At 36.9% G+C, this 15,070-nt stretch overlaps 3 protein-coding genes across 4 annotated transcripts; 2 read left to right on the plus strand and 1 right to left on the minus strand.

The window, feature by feature from the left end:
* The first annotated feature begins 576 nt into the window (after positions 1-576).
* LOC135935314 (epidermal retinol dehydrogenase 2-like) lies at positions 577-9,043 on the plus strand. The gene is made up of 8 exons (XM_065477545.1): positions 577-727; positions 5,170-5,485; positions 6,313-6,437; positions 7,370-7,480; positions 7,879-8,040; positions 8,192-8,274; positions 8,650-8,766; positions 8,822-9,043. The coding sequence occupies exons 1-8, from the start codon at positions 590-592 to the stop codon at positions 8,925-8,927; spliced, it is 1,158 nt and encodes a 385-aa protein (XP_065333617.1). The 5' UTR covers positions 577-589; the 3' UTR covers positions 8,928-9,043.
* A 1,287-nt stretch (positions 9,044-10,330) lies between these two features.
* LOC135935140 (polyprenol reductase) lies at positions 10,331-13,293 on the plus strand. The gene is made up of 6 exons (XM_065477245.1): positions 10,331-10,757; positions 11,535-11,683; positions 11,741-11,941; positions 11,994-12,113; positions 12,537-12,700; positions 12,829-13,293. The coding sequence occupies exons 1-6, from the start codon at positions 10,552-10,554 to the stop codon at positions 12,919-12,921; spliced, it is 933 nt and encodes a 310-aa protein (XP_065333317.1). The 5' UTR covers positions 10,331-10,551; the 3' UTR covers positions 12,922-13,293.
* A 316-nt stretch (positions 13,294-13,609) lies between these two features.
* Positions 13,610-15,057, minus strand: Ppcdc (phosphopantothenoylcysteine decarboxylase). 2 transcript variants are annotated; one of them, XM_065477250.1, is made up of 4 exons: positions 14,872-15,057; positions 14,624-14,806; positions 14,353-14,559; positions 13,610-14,131 (listed from the first exon to the last, which is right to left on the minus strand). In XM_065477250.1, the coding sequence occupies exons 2-4, from the start codon at positions 14,720-14,722 to the stop codon at positions 13,850-13,852; spliced, it is 588 nt and encodes a 195-aa protein (XP_065333322.1). In that variant the 5' UTR covers positions 14,723-14,806; positions 14,872-15,057; the 3' UTR covers positions 13,610-13,849. The 2 variants fall into 2 exon arrangements, with proteins under 2 accessions (XP_065333322.1, XP_065333321.1); XM_065477249.1 differs by having other exon boundaries at positions 14,624-14,788; positions 14,872-15,056.
* Positions 15,058-15,070: the final 13 nt, after the last annotated feature.

Here is a 15,070-nt window from a genome sequence, read left to right on the forward strand (position 1 = left end):
TTTTTTCAAGGGTTAAAAAACTAGCAAAAATGATGTTTTTTTTTCAGTATGTTCATTCCCTGTAAAAATAACTAATTGTTAAAAAAAGTGATCAAAACACTTGAAAACCCCCCATGAGAAATGCCCAATATCCATCGTAGGCTTTAATTGACTGTAAATTTTTGAAATAGGAAAAAAAATGATTTTAATCTAATATTTTTCATAAAACTATTGCCTTAGTTGACAAAAGCTCTAAAATTTTATGGTTTTGAATGCACGAAATTAAAATTCCCTCTTACGTAACCTAAATCCAAGTTCAAAGTTCCGTACAGTTTCTCCAGCGAAATGTGAAACGGTTAAATTTTAAATCTTTCGCTTTCGCATGCCAAAATGATAATTTCAAGTGTGCAGCGATTAGAATGCATTCTTTTTTGCTGCAGCCCAGAGAGAATATCAGGAGAAATTTGAATCAAATGTAATAATAATGAAACAGCAAGTCATCAAAGGCAAAAACCATTTTTACTTTCACGCTCGGTTGGTTTGTTCGTTCGTGGGAGATGCCCAGTCGTGTGGTGAAGAGAGCGAGGGTTCTTTTTGTCTTCAGGAGTGGATGAATTGCAAAGTGCGCCGGAGAAAGCAGCTCCAATCCGTCTCGTGCCGTGGACCGAGCAGCACACAGCAGTCAGTGAGATATTCACAGTTCTGTTCTTTCTCCATGATTCCGTCGGTGCAGGTGCATCCTCGCAAGGTAGGTCAACTCTCTTGAAAAATGCACTTATGCGGCCACTAGCGTAAATTATCATCATCACTAGTGGCCAGCTAATGTGTGTTTTTCTCCGTCTCTCAAATTGCATTCAGCTACCACGATGCCCCGAAACAATTGTGGGTGGATTTTTCTTCTAAAATTAATGGTTTGGACCCTTTTCATTTTTGCATCCCGCGCGCTGACCTCTGAGCACGAGCATTTAATTTACATCGTGGTTTCCGCCGCAGTGAGAAAACTAGAATTGCACCATTTTCTACTTTGGCATTTGCTTGAATAATTTCGATCTTAATGAGATATTAAAATTGTATCAATTAATCATTATGGTTTCTTTAACTATTTTGCAATAAATAAATTAAATTTAAAATATTTTTGTATGTAGCGCCCAGTTAATTTTAAATTTTTTTATGTTAAATTAAATTTAGACCAAACATTTTTAAATAATTACTTATTAAATATATTTTATTTAAATGTTTAATTTATATTCTATATTTTATTTTCAAGCATTATATTGTTGCGGAATAATGGTTTTATTTATCTAAAATAAGTTAAAAAATATATATTTATTTCTCACAATTTCAATCTAATCATTGCCTGTGTAATTATATCAAATAGAGGTGTCATTTAATTACTAAAAATTGCATTCGCCTCGCGTAATGGTTTCTCCGTTATCTGTGGCAGAAAGCCTGCAGAGAGTTCCATTCGATTACAATTTTCAATGATCTTCGAATCTTAAACTTACTTTTAAAATTCACACAGATAGCAGATTTCTGATGCTACAGTTTCAAGTAATATCAAAATTACTGGCCAATTTGTACTATCCTAATTAGCCCCAATCTATTACAAAGCGGATATCAAATAAAAGAATTCCCCATAATGAACTCCATTCAAACAATGTGTTCCGTTTGTCAATGATAAAATTAACGCTATTGTGATGATGTATCCAAAAGAAACACCTTTGAAAGTTTTTTGGTCTCTTACTTTTTATAATCACAATGCATTTGACAACCTTCTCCGTCATAATTTATATTTTTTAATGAATGTTTTTAACTGTAGCGAAATGTAATAAAAGTCATAAATAACTGGAGCATCCCATTCAGTAAATCACTTCTTTCTGACAACCTTCAATTTTATTTTTTAAATTTGATCTCTTTCGGAAAGAATTACAAATAATGCTTATTTTTCTCTTAAATTTTATGTAGCTTGATGATCTGCTCTTCAAAGATCCTTATAATTTTATTTGTTTGAATCCAAAATAAATATCTGAAATTCTAATGATAGGAGTTAAAGTGAAAGAAATGTATTAAGAGTAAAAATGCAGCCCAACAGCGGGATATATATGGAGTCAAGTAATTTAAATTATTTTCTAGATCAAACACCATTCTGCGTGTGTGTTTCACTTTAATAATATTTTCCTTATAAACTGAATTGGATCAACATGAATGTGTTGCTTACTATAAATAGCCTGGGGACAATCGTTGCACGTATAGCTGAGGAGAGAAATGTGCATCGCGCATGAACACGTTCTTCTCGTCGCTGGTCAGACGAGAAACGAGTGCTGGCGGTCTGCGCCAACGGACATGATATAAACCCATTTCATGCACTGTCCTCTATCAATTTAAGTGCATTGAAGTTAGAAAGTACGCAAGCTAGATTATGAATTTACAGTAACTTATTGAAACACTCTGTTTTCACGAGCAGTTAATTGCATTTCGCACCGCTGACTTTCTTCCTCCGCCGCCGACCTAAAAGCCGAGAGTATTTTTTTTTGTTTCGCGGTAGCAGCTAAATCCGATTCCGCTCGCAACACCTGAGCAGTCAATAATATATTTATATCACAATGGAAAAAAGACTTCAGCAAAAAGTGAGACGTGCGAGGAGAAAACACATAAATCCTTCTCTTAACCGAACGTTGCAGCGTGCTCCGACATAATGGGATCCTTAAGATTAGCAGATGGAACAGAAAGATCACTGACTTAAGCTGAAATAGGCCACAAGGACGATGAAAAATCTGCACGCCTATCTCTGTCGATCTTAATGGAGCGTACAAAAGGAGGATAAAATTAATCAACGCTGTGTGCTCGGAAATCGGGGAAATTTCTTATGAAAACACAAATAAACTGTAAGGTTAAGCCAGTAAAGCAAAGTGGGGGAAAATTATATATGTAATTAAAATTCAGGTGATCGTCTGGATCAGATTATTCCCTGCGGAAACGGATGTAGTAAGATTATCATATATTTCATGAAGGCCAGTTAAAAACATAAAAAACGGTTAATTCTTCAGAGCAATCTAAATTATTCATACCAATTTATTTATGCTAATAAACAATTTCATATTTTGAGAGCAGATTGTCCTGAAATAAACGTAAATGACCTACTACCACAAAAATTGAATCTTTTTCCTCAACTTGGTTTTGTTTTAGCTTTTTTTTATTTCCATAGATTTTCTCCATTCACAACGTTTCCTTCTAGACAAAGGAAGAACATCACGTGTAGCAATTTGTCAACCACATATCAAATTTTGACAACTCATTGTTTGATTTGGGTGTGCGGAGGAAATCACGCTGGACCAATCCTCTTACGCAGATTGATCGATGATCTTTTGACAGTCTCGAAACGCCTTGAGTTGAGCTGTGCGCACACGCATCTTTGATTGGTTGTTGCTCGGCGCCATTCGTTACATTGCAAATGGCCTTTTCGCAAACGGCTCTCTATCTGCGGTTGCTATTAGGATAAATCTTCGGCCCGATTTCTAATTAAACGCCGTCCCGAATCAGGAACGCACATAAAAACATTTCCTCAGCAAATTTTATTTTTTGCCATCGCCGTGCGGAGATTACTTTCTCGATATTGTCAATATATATGCACATGATGGAAATCATCTTTGCTTTTTATCGCGTGGGCTTCGCTTTTTATTCATAGCTTTCTATCTGATAGACAATAGAGCCGTAAACTCTGCTCATTATTAGGCGGAAAGTCTAATTGCAGCGAGAGAAGGTTTAGTGCGGTTTGGGTGGATTCGAGTAGCTTGCAGCAAAATTAAATGAAAGATAATTGTTTAATTGCGAGGTTGTGTCAGGGATAGATGGTTCGTGAGATGTCACGATCCGTAAAGCCCTTGCAAGCTTCTCAGCAAAAACGACAGAGCCTTATCATTTAGGAACGATCACACTTTGATAGTTGGCTGCTGGGTGCAATTTCGTTCCGTTTAAAATCTGCTTCATAATCGGTATGAAATGTTTTGAGACTTTCATGCCACATGTATTACAAATTCTCCTTGAATAATTAAGTTAATGACTATTTTTTATAAGAAATGACAAGCTGGCATTAAAATTAATGGTCATGCAGAGTCTCATTTCTAATTATTCGAGCCACTCTACTTGCATTTTTGAAAGTCAGTGTTCTCTATCCTATTATTGGGCTGTGACCGATGTATGCCCTTCGCAGATATAAAACCTAATGTCAATGTCCCATTTTATGTCTAGTCAGATTGTGTATTATGTATGCCATGTGGAACTGGATATGAAGCCTTTCAAATCACGTTGCGTCGAAAAACCTTGAAATTAAAAGTATTTTTTTATGATACGAAACTTGTTTTCCTGAAAAAATTAGGCCATCAATGCCAGTACTTGTTTCCGATCACCGACATTATCCGACCTAAGAGTCATTGATTAATATTCCTCAAATAAAAGCTCTTTCGCTAGGCAGTAAGAGTAACTCTCCGAAATAGAACCTGTTTTCGCATAAACCTATGCCTTCTCAGAAACAGAGAATCTTAACCTATGAACCTTCACACACGTGGAGCTAATGTGCTTTTACAAAGAAATCCTATCATATTTTTGTCCACATTGTTCGTTTTGCTGATTTTTTAAAGGATTTGAATCAACTGTTTGATATAGGGTTATTTAATTTTAGTTTTTTACCTTTCTAAGGGAATAATGAACAGAACGTTTAAATAATTTTTTTAGCTTATCGCAGTTTTTGTGTTGCAATAATGGTTAGTTTATGTAAATTATATATAAATTTGCTCGCTCGATTTAGCTGTAAATTATGGTTCTATTACTAGTTTTCCGGTTTTTTATAATGTTAACCTGATAGGCATATTTAAACAATAAGTAGTTAATAAAGCGACTTAATAATTGCTTTTTATGTCCCATGATTAGAAAAATTGAATTCTCACTATTAAAAATTCCTAGACACAGAGAGTAAGAATAATAACACTCCCTGATTTTTAGGGATCCCCTGTAAGAGGCCGCGTGTAGCTATGCACCGGCCGTGACCAAAGCTGAAGGTCGCGTACGCATCGCCTCAGGGTGGGGGCCGGCCGCGGTCTGCATGGCATGGGAACAGGCCATGCATACATTTGTACACACAAACACATTTCCCTGACTAACTGAGCGTGTGTGTGTGTGTGTGTGTGTCGGCAGATGGTAGTGGCGCCGCATTCTCAGTCTCGCGGTGGAGGCGGCAGCACCTCGGACAACACCAGCAACAGAAACAGAATGGAGTCACAGGGTGCCCGACTGCTGCTGGACCTTTTCCTCTTCTTGCTCACCTCTGTCTACTACGTCCTGGAGGCGTGCGTGCTCACCCTGCTACCACTCAGGTTCCGCTGCGACCCTGACCGCCTCCGGGGGCAGGTTGCTCTAGTCACCGGTGGTGCGGGAGGCGTCGGACGCTTCCTCTGCGTCAAACTCGCCCAGAGAGGCACAACCGTCGTCGTCTGGGACGTCAATGCCGAAGGTGCGTTAAAATATTTAACCCCTTTATAACCGGTATTTCACATCTTTGGTTTAATTTCAATTTCTTTTGAGAAGATTTATGCCAATGAATTATGCAATATACTAAATTCAATATTTGCTATTTTAATTATAATTAAACCTGTAAAATTAGCATAATTATGCGTTAGAATTTACCATGAAATCAGTAAACATCTACAATTCTTTTTTTATTTTAAACGTGAGGCTAAATATGAACAATTTTATGGTTATATAACTTATTTTTAAATTGATTATATAATGGTTATGGAATTTTTTTAAATTGTTTAACTTATATTTTTATTACTTTTGCTCTGGGAAATTTGAATAAAAATTTCAACTAGTTTCTGATATAAAAGAGCTGTTCCTTCTAATCATTTGAACAGTTAACCATAAGTTTGGTGAAATTAAAATAAAATGCACGGCACGAACACAATTGAAAAGTTAAGTCCGTCTTGTGAGCAATCAAAACAATCAAACTTTTGCAACACAAGAGAGTTTCCATTGCGCAACCAAATACAAAGCTCAAGCGCCTAGTCATTTTGCATGTAAATTGTTTCGGGTGGATCATTCACGGGCACGTTCTATTCAAATGCGCGAGCCGAAAGTGCTTTCCTACTTGGCTCGAAATCTGATTTTATCCTGCAGGGATCTCATTTCGAGCCTCTAAAATGACTGGAGTAAAAGTTAATGCACAACATTTCTGCCTGGAAAGTTTTGCGAAAAATTCCTCTCCGGCCTAATACACTGCGCGAATGTGGAGCAAACGCGTCATTACTGGTATTATAATTGGCCATTGTTGATTCACGGCAGGTATCAAGGAAACCGTAAAGGCGGTGCAGGCCGCGGGTGGAAAAGCATTAGGCTACGTTTGCGACCTCTCGAGCAGGGCTTCCATCTACGAGACGGCCGAAAAAGTCAAGATAGAAGTTGGAAAGGTGAGTTTAGACAAATTCAGCCTTCACTCACATAAATACATAGTTATTGGTTTTGCTCTCGAGTTTGGCATTGATAACTTTGGACAAGACCTCGAAAGGTTTGATAATTGGTTTTATCGCCAAATATGTAAATGAATATACTTGGAGGACAACTCCTTGATGTAATCATTACTCTTGCCAATTTACTAAGAATCGTATTTTTGCAAGATCTCTCTGGGCTTTACAATATTTAAAAAGAATTGAGCTTTTTAGTCGGATTACAGCCGGCAATATGTCTAAGCCAAATTTTAGTATTTCTTACTTAAAAACCGCATGAGTTTGGAAAAGCTTGACTTAATCAAAAATATTTTCACGACGAAAAATTAAATTTTGCTCTGAAGCTATCTTTTCCCCTAAGCATATAATTTTTTCTCTTGAAGACTATTTTTATGGAAGAGAAAATGAAAAAAAGCGTTTTAATTGTAAATCGATTTTTCCTCCCTCGAAATTCAAACATTTGCGAGTAAAACTCTCTTTTTAAAACATTTTTCTTCATTTAGATTTGAAAAATAAATGCTTTTTCATGAATTACTAAGTCCACAAGTAGTATGAATAGAAAAATAAATCATCATCCTCTCTCTTCCTGCATGAAATATTCATGCGCTTGTTCTACGAAATGACGGGCATCGCCGAAAACTCTGAAATTGCTAACGAGGTTAATAGCTAGTTTAAAACAAAAAAGCCCGCATTGCACAGCCTTGAGGTCTGTTGTGAGACATACGGAGAGACGATGCCCTTCTTTCCTTTTCTACTTCGGCCCATTCAAGTCCATTTTGGCAGCGTGTTTACAAGCTTTGGCATGGCGCGCACTTCAGCGCACGCTATCCATTATTTATTAATTTGCGCTCGCCCGTCTGCTTCCTGCAACCAAATGATAATTCTTTCATTTGTAGGTGGACATCGTCGTCAACAATGCCGCAATGCTCAACTGCAAGTTGATGCTTGACATCGAAGACGAGAAAATCGAGCGCACTTTTGATGTCAACATTCTCGCACACTTTTGGGTAACTCGAAATTTTAATTTTTCGACGAAAACAGCACATCATGAGAAAAATAATAAAGTCTGAGACTTGCTGTAAATCCTGTAAATGATGAACCTTTTTTAGAAACTAAAGCTGCTAATCAAATAGAAAAGGGAAATTTTCCATGAGTAAACAATCTTTTCGAAAAGTAAGCAGTTCGTAAAATTCTCTTTCCTGCTGGGAATCACTTCTATTTAACTATCAATTTCGACGATGACCTAATTGAGTCACTCCACGTTTAGTTCTTTTATTGCAGCCCGTCGTAATTATATAGACGCGGCATTCATGCGTTTTTCGCGTTTCTCGCTCTGCGCACCTAATAATTAAATCACATCAGACTTTTACTTTTCGTGTGATAATTTTGTTTGCGTGCATTGCAGATGGCCAAGGCGTTCCTCCCCGAGATGATTAGCTCGCAAAGGGGCCACATCGTGACTGTTGCCAGCGTCACCGGCATCCTTGGCACTTACATGTGCTCCGACTATAGTGCCACAAAGTTCGCCGCCTGCGGATTCCACGAAGTGCTCTACACCGAGCTACAGGTGCGTCCTATAATTCTGAAAGTAGAGATTACAGAAAAATATACACGTCAAATGTCTGAGTCGAGAGCGTGTCTGTGTCTTGTTTCATTGAATGGGTGCCTAATTAAATTGTTCGACCGAGAAAGTAAAAATCTTCTCTCTTATCCTGTAGGTGGAGAAGAAGACGGGAGTCGACTGCACGTTGGTGTGTCCCTACCACATTAACACTCCCATGTTCCAGGGAGTGAAGCCTAGGTAAGTTCACAACTCTTAAAATGTTTTTTAAAATAATTTTTTTTTATAATCATAAAATTGTAAACAGTTATCATTATGAAACATTCAAAGAATATCTGATCGCATTCCTATATGATATTTCTTGTAATCACTAATTCAGTAAAATATTCAAAGCAGAATGATTTATATGTCTTAATTTATAAAAATGTTTTAAATAAATAAAAAACGAAATTTTGAAATCAATACAGATGTAACATCAAGTTTTAAATTTCAAACTTAAATAAAAAAACACTCTGTAATCAAATCAACACGTTCCTAAAATTCATAATTTTGAGAAAACAGTAAAAGTGAGGTAACTTTTTATTTAAAATTTATTGATCTTCAATTTTGTTTCAGGTTAAGACCGTGTCTAGAGCCGGAATACGTGGCTGAAAAAATTGTACTTGCCATCCTCAAGAAGGAAAACTTCGTTATCTTGCCCAATATCCTCAGATGGTTTTTCCCAGTCAAATTGTGAGTTTATCAATGCGTAATTTAACACTTTTTAATTTACTTTCTGGTGTTTCAGTTTCCTACCAGCAAAGATGTGTTGGTCACTAATGTATAATGTGCTGCAAACGCCGCAGGCCATGATGAAGTTTAACGGCCACGAAGAAAAAAGCAAAATCAACTAAAATCAGCGATTTGTTACTTTAGTTTTAATTTTGTAATATTAAGTGCAATATAATGTAGGAATAAGTTATTTAAAGAAACGTCTATAAAATATAAAGCATAATTTTTCATGCAGAAATTTTGATTTTCTTTTACTGGTCATAACCCATAAATAACAACTTTAATAAGGACAAATATCCGAAAAAAATGACATGCTGTGATTGCTGTGAAAGATCTTTTCTCTTAATTGATAACAATAAATTGGATAAATCGCTTGCTGGAAAAATCAAAAGAAAAATGCCTACGTCTGTATCAAATTAAAAAACAAAATTTATAGAAAAAACATTTGATATATTAAATTGGTGTCCAAAATTATGACAACTCACTGTTGTAAATATAAATGACTGCAAAGGAGACAAAAGCAGAGTCAATTGGTAGGTGGTGTGAATTAGCCACATCTCGCCCCTTAGAAAATATTCTTCGGTCAGTCCGTGTGCCGATGTGCCGGGCGACTGATGGGTATTTAAACTGCCAGGTTTTCTGACGAGGCTTAGGAATGGCCACAATTGCATTACAAACCAGCGCTACAATCAATTACTATGATTAGTTTCCAAATGACTTTATTGTGGAGCGGCGCCACTACGCCCCATGCGCATTGCTATCTCCAGATAAAATGAACAAACTAACACCAATGAAAAGTAAAAGAAGGGCGAGGCAAAGTTTTTAATACATCTTAAATTTTTTTTCTTTGATTTTCTCTTGAAGCGCATTGATGTTCTCCTGATTATTCTCCTTGCACAGTTTTAACATTTCTCTGCCTGAGCTGACTATTAAATCGAACATTTCATATCCAACTTAGGGATTTTTGAATTTTTTAAAACTGTTTCATATATATATATATATATATATATATATATATATATATATATATATATATATATATAATTTAAATATATTTAATAGTGGAGACATAACGTAGCGCAAATGCTTTTTTAAATTAATTCACTTGGACTTCAAAAAATAAAATTTCAAAGCTCTTTATAGTCATGACAATGTTTAATAGCGGCTGCTACTAAATGGGAAACATTGACTTGAACATCAGCAAGTGCATTGCACATTCACATCCCTCTCTACGGCAGAGTTTAAAAAGGAGTATGACTGTACTGTCTGCTCATCTTTTCTGCCGTCCTAAAACTGATTTTGATTGCGCAATAATTATGCTAATATTAGATTATCGAAAGCAGTTAATTAACCAGGCAGTAATCGAAAGTTAAGAAAGTTTTTCTTTTGAACGTGATTACACCCCTTATACATAGCGATTCTGAAACATTTGCACGCGAATTTAGCGCCGTACGCATTCAAGTAAGGAGCACTGCTCTCGGATTGGCCGAGGAGAAGAGGGGCGTATGCAATCTGTGCCAGATGACTGTATCAAAAGAAAACATAAAACAACGATGCCTTCTGCCGTGTATCGTGCATGAATGCATACCTGAGACCTGAAGGAAGAGCTGGAGGTGGCAGTCAGGTCGATGGAAGGGAAACCTCTCAGCGAACGCTCTGATGAGAACGCACTGACACGAATTCGCCGCTGAAAAAAATCCGACGACGTCCAATCCTCCGCCTGTTCTATTTCGCGCCGACCCGAAAATGGAGGTGCCGCCGGTTCTGCTGGACCTGCCGCACCTGAAGGTGACCCTTGGTATAATGACTCTGACAACCCTGGTGCTCGGGGTGCTGGTGAACCTGATTGAACCCTACCTGCCAGCTTTTGTCATCCAAGCCCTCCGGTACGGCAAGTTTGCGTACAGAGGACCGAAACAGTCTTGGATCAAACCAATCGAAATTCCGAAAAGGTAAAATAAATTATTTATTTATTTAACCAGTATTTATGTATAGAAACAATCAGGCAACAAATTATAAATTTATTTTTTTTCTCCATATTTTCACATTGACAAAACTATTTAAGTAATAGTTCATGACAGTTAATATTTTTTCGCTTCTTGCTTTCGTCAAAACTCTAAAATCGTGGTTTAGTTTCAAGAGAAAACTTTTAAATGTGAGATTATTGGAAAAACCTACATCTTTATTCAAAATTGATTTAAAAACTACGGTTTGGTATAGGTATGTAACTAACAAATTAGCCGAATAATTGAAACGAAAACTCATATTTTTCTCTGTTGATCTATTGATAAGTCGTTTTAGTTGAAATTAAGTGCGGCTTCCTCAGTATGATACATAGCGATCTGTTTAGTTTTCTTGTTGGAAATTTCCGTAATAATATGGAAAAATAAACAGCCCACTACACAACGTGGAGTGGAAGCTGCGTTGAATTTTAATTTTTAAAAAAATAATAATAAATAATAATAATATGACACCCTCGTTTGCTTCTGCCTGTCCTTCATTGGCAACTACCTACAAATAAAATCTTTTTGTTCTGTAAAGACGTCAAGAGCCAGGAAATTTCAAATAATTTAAAAAAATATTTATAAAATAATATTGTTTGTTTGGATAATTTAAAAAAATTATTTTCTTCAAATTAAAATAGTTTTTCAGCCTTGTCTAACTTTAAAAAAACACTCTTTTGCATCATCAAAAATCTTAAAAAAATTATGTATCCATTTTATTTTCAGCTCATTCAAACACTTCTACTACTTCGCCGCGTTTTACACCTCGTACATCACTTATCTAACCTTCTTCGTCTACTACGGCAACGCAGCAGTTCCTCACTGGTTCGTCAAGTACCTGGACCTGCTGGCGTCCAGCAAAAGAGAAGCAACCAGTGCGTAACGCGTAACCCTATTTTAAATTAAATTTTGACTCAAAATTATTCTTATAGTTTCTTCGAGTCGTGTCCTGGTGGCGTTGGTGCTGTTCTCCTTGCAGTGCTGGCGGCGTCTGTACGAGACGACCTGCGTGAGCGTCTTTTCCAGTGGAAAAATCAACATTGCCCAGTACTTAGCTGGATTTTTCCACTATATATTTGCTGCCGCGGCCATCGTCGCAGAGGCGCCTGTCTTCGCTCTGAAGGGAAAGTCCGGTGTGAATTTTCAATCATGTTGAGAACGTAGACTTACAATTTTGCTAAACAGCTTCAGAAAACGACGGCTTAAGTGTGGGTTCAGTCTTAGCTGTCGGCATTTTCCTCTGGGCTTTCATTCACCAGTATAGATGTGCGTTGATCCTTGCAAATTTGAGGAAGGACAGTAAAGGTAGGAAATTTATCTGCACTTGAAATTATTTGCTAGAATGTTTCTTTAAAGACACAGGCATTTTTTCCTCAAGCTTGTAGACATTCATGAAATGAGAAGAAAATGAAAAATGACCAATACACATTTTTAATCTTGAATATTTTCTAAGAAGCCTAGTGGGAATGTTAAATAATTATGGAAATGGGAAATTGTATTCCAATCATGATACAATTGGTATGCAGACTCTCCTTGATGAGACGAATCGATTGATATACTATAAAATTTTGCAAGATCATTGTAAATTTTATTAAATATTAAATTTATGACTGACATTAAATTAAAAGTATTAAATAAAAAATATCTAGCAAATTATGTAAGCTTAAAGAATACGTTTGTGTAAATTAACTTCAAAAATATTTCAAATATGTACTATTTTCCATTCAGGAAAGGTTGTGACGACGAAACACCAGATTCCAGTGGGAGACTGGTTTGAAGTCGTCTCTTCTCCTCACTTGCTGGCAGAAATGTTGATGTACATTTGTCTTACAATTCTTTTGTGGCCAAACTCTTGCTGGATGTTCATTTTGGTGTGGGTCCTCACCAATCAGGTAACACTTAAATTTTTGATCAGATTAAATAATCCTCTCCTCATTAACATCTTTCTATTCAAACAATTGAAAAATATTAGCACTTTAATTCGTCAAATGATACTTGAAATTTTAATTTTGTCCCCCAGATTGAGACTGCTTTGCTGAGCCATTGGTGGTACAAAGAAACATTCAAGGACTACCCGCAAGATAGAAAAGCGCTTATTCCGTGGATATATTAGCTTGTAAGTTGCTTTAAAATTTTTATTTTTAAGTGTTCAATATAAATAAGGTACTTGAATCCAAAATTCAATAATAATTTGAACATATTGTAATTTTTAATCGCACAAACTGGTAATTTTTAAGTTTGGTTACGGCTCAAATGCATTTAAATGGTGATATGTGAGCTTTTTAAAGATATTTTGATCACAAATCGTTAAAACCTTCAGCAGTTTAGTCAGAAAAAAAATGCGAATTTGATGGCGCTGATTCTACATCTCCTATGTTTAAAGTTTTACGTTTTAGCCAGTTGAAATTGAAAGACTGTCAAGTCTGTGTTGGTTAAGTTTTGTATGTTGATGCATTTTAAAATAAAATTAATGTTGATACTTACAGATCAAACTTTTCTTTTGATCATCCATGAATCAAGCTACCAAATAATATTAATACTGCTCTGGTGGTTGATTTTCAAACTTTTTCCACCCCCTCCTTTGGCTGCTTTAAATGCGTGGTAATTTGTAGCTGAAACTAGTTCGCTTTAGCTCTTTTTCATCATATGCCGAGGTTCAATCGCAGGCATTTTCACTCATGCATGCACTTGGCACCCAACAGCCAATGGGACAGCTTTAAAAATAGATTGACTTTTTGTGAGACGCAAAGAGGACGAGAAACTTTGTTGTGGTTGGCTTAGAAAGAAAAATGAGCAACAAGTCGCAAGTGACGACTTTATTTTACAAACAGAAAACGATGGAAAACCACGGAACAGGCAAAACTTTATCACAGGATTCATTTTAAGTCTTAATCGGTGTATTGGCGACTAGGTTCCCTTGAAAAACGAATGATTTGGACCCAGTAATTTTAAGGATTAGTCAATACTCAAAATCAGGGCATGCACAAACGAAAATAAAACCGGGGATGAGGGAGTTAATGGTGTTAGCTTGGCAAATAAAATCAGTGGTAGTACTCGCTCATGATTCTCTCTATTTTGTGCGCAACGATTTTCTCGATGATAGTGTCTACTTCGGCCATGGCACCCTCTCCCTTATCGCCGCACATGAGCTGCTTGGCAACAGGGGGAATTTCCGTGTAGCCCCAACTCTTCAGGGTCTCCACCTGTTTTTTTGTGATCGGGTGATTCCACATGTTTGTGTTCATCGCGGGCGCGAAGATGGCCGGCTTTTTTCCCACCGGCCACGCGCGGGCCACGCAGGTCGCAAGGTTATCACAGAGGCCCTGCAATTCAATTCAGAAAATTCCTTTAAATGTTATTTGTTTAGTTTTAAACTTTCCCTTTTTTTAATTTTTTAATGAATTTTTTTTATCAATTTAACTAATCATATATTTAACTTTAAAATAATCAATATTGATTTATTTGGAAATAAACGTTAGATTATTAAAATCGTAAAATTTTGAAAAAATGCAAAAATCAAGATTTTTCAAAAATCGTCTCATACATTGGCAAGTTTAGCAAGGCTGTTTGCGCTGGCGGGAGCGATGACCATCATATCGGCCCATTTCATGAGGTCAATGTGCAGAACAGGGTCCCCCCTCTTGTTCCAAGTCGCCCATTCGTCCTTGTCCCGAAACAGTCGGACGTCCTCTGGCATTTCGGTCTCGCACTCGAGGAAATTGGCCGCAGAGTCTGTGGCCACCACCCTAACCTAAAAATAAAATACATTGGAATTGACACGCAAAAAATTGGTGTGAAACAAAAAATGTATTTACCAAGATTTCATGCGCCAGGAGCTGCTGGCACAACAGGGGCACCTTAAGGGAGGCTACGCTGCCCGTGCAGATGACCAGGACGCGGTACTCGTAGTCCATTCTTTCGTCTCGGCCTGTTGCTTTCCCTAGTCGACGGCGGATAATGAGCCACAACCAGCCAACGAACTGTAAAATAAGCACACGCTGAATATACATATTATTATATCAACACAAAAGCTATAGGTTATCGTGGGAATTTAAATTTTTACCTGAAAGAACCTTTGATTCAGTCGGGAGAAAAAGGTTTCAATTTTAAAAAGAGTTAATCAGTCAAATAGGCGAGTAAAAGTGCACTTTTCTTGCACTCAATGCGCAAATCGCCCCAAAAATTCCCTGGCAGTCGAGGGACAAAAATAATCACTCTCGCCGCAATTGAACCTCACGCCGAGGTGACCAATCAGTGCCAGC

This window comes from Cloeon dipterum, chromosome 2 (genome assembly GCF_949628265.1).
Source record: "Cloeon dipterum chromosome 2, ieCloDipt1.1, whole genome shotgun sequence".
Taxonomy (NCBI): Eukaryota; Metazoa; Arthropoda; class Insecta; order Ephemeroptera; family Baetidae; genus Cloeon; species Cloeon dipterum.

Bases quoted from the DNA above. Each gene is read 5' to 3' on its own strand.
- LOC135935314 (XM_065477545.1), top strand. From the start codon at position 590: ATGAATTGCAAAGTGCGCCGGAGAAAGCAGCTCCAATCCGTCTCGTGC. The intron at 5,486-6,312 runs GTGCGTTAAAAT...GATTCACGGCAG, and splicing joins CTGGGACGTCAATGCCGAAG to GTATCAAGGAAACCGTAAAG. The intron at 8,041-8,191 runs GTGCGTCCTATA...CTTATCCTGTAG, and splicing joins TGCTCTACACCGAGCTACAG to GTGGAGAAGAAGACGGGAGT.
- LOC135935140 (XM_065477245.1), top strand. From the start codon at position 10,552: ATGGAGGTGCCGCCGGTTCTGCTGGACCTGCCGCACCTGAAGGTGACC. The intron at 11,684-11,740 runs GTGCGTAACGCG...TTATTCTTATAG, and splicing joins CAGCAAAAGAGAAGCAACCA to TTTCTTCGAGTCGTGTCCTG. The intron at 12,114-12,536 runs GTAGGAAATTTA...TTTTCCATTCAG, and splicing joins TTTGAGGAAGGACAGTAAAG to GAAAGGTTGTGACGACGAAA.
- Ppcdc (XM_065477250.1), bottom strand. From the start codon at position 14,722: ATGGACTACGAGTACCGCGTCCTGGTCATCTGCACGGGCAGCGTAGCC. The intron at 14,560-14,623 runs GTAAATACATTT...TTTTATTTTTAG, and splicing joins TCCTGGCGCATGAAATCTTG to GTTAGGGTGGTGGCCACAGA. The intron at 14,132-14,352 runs GTATGAGACGAT...ATTGAATTGCAG, and splicing joins GCCTTGCTAAACTTGCCAAT to GGCCTCTGTGATAACCTTGC.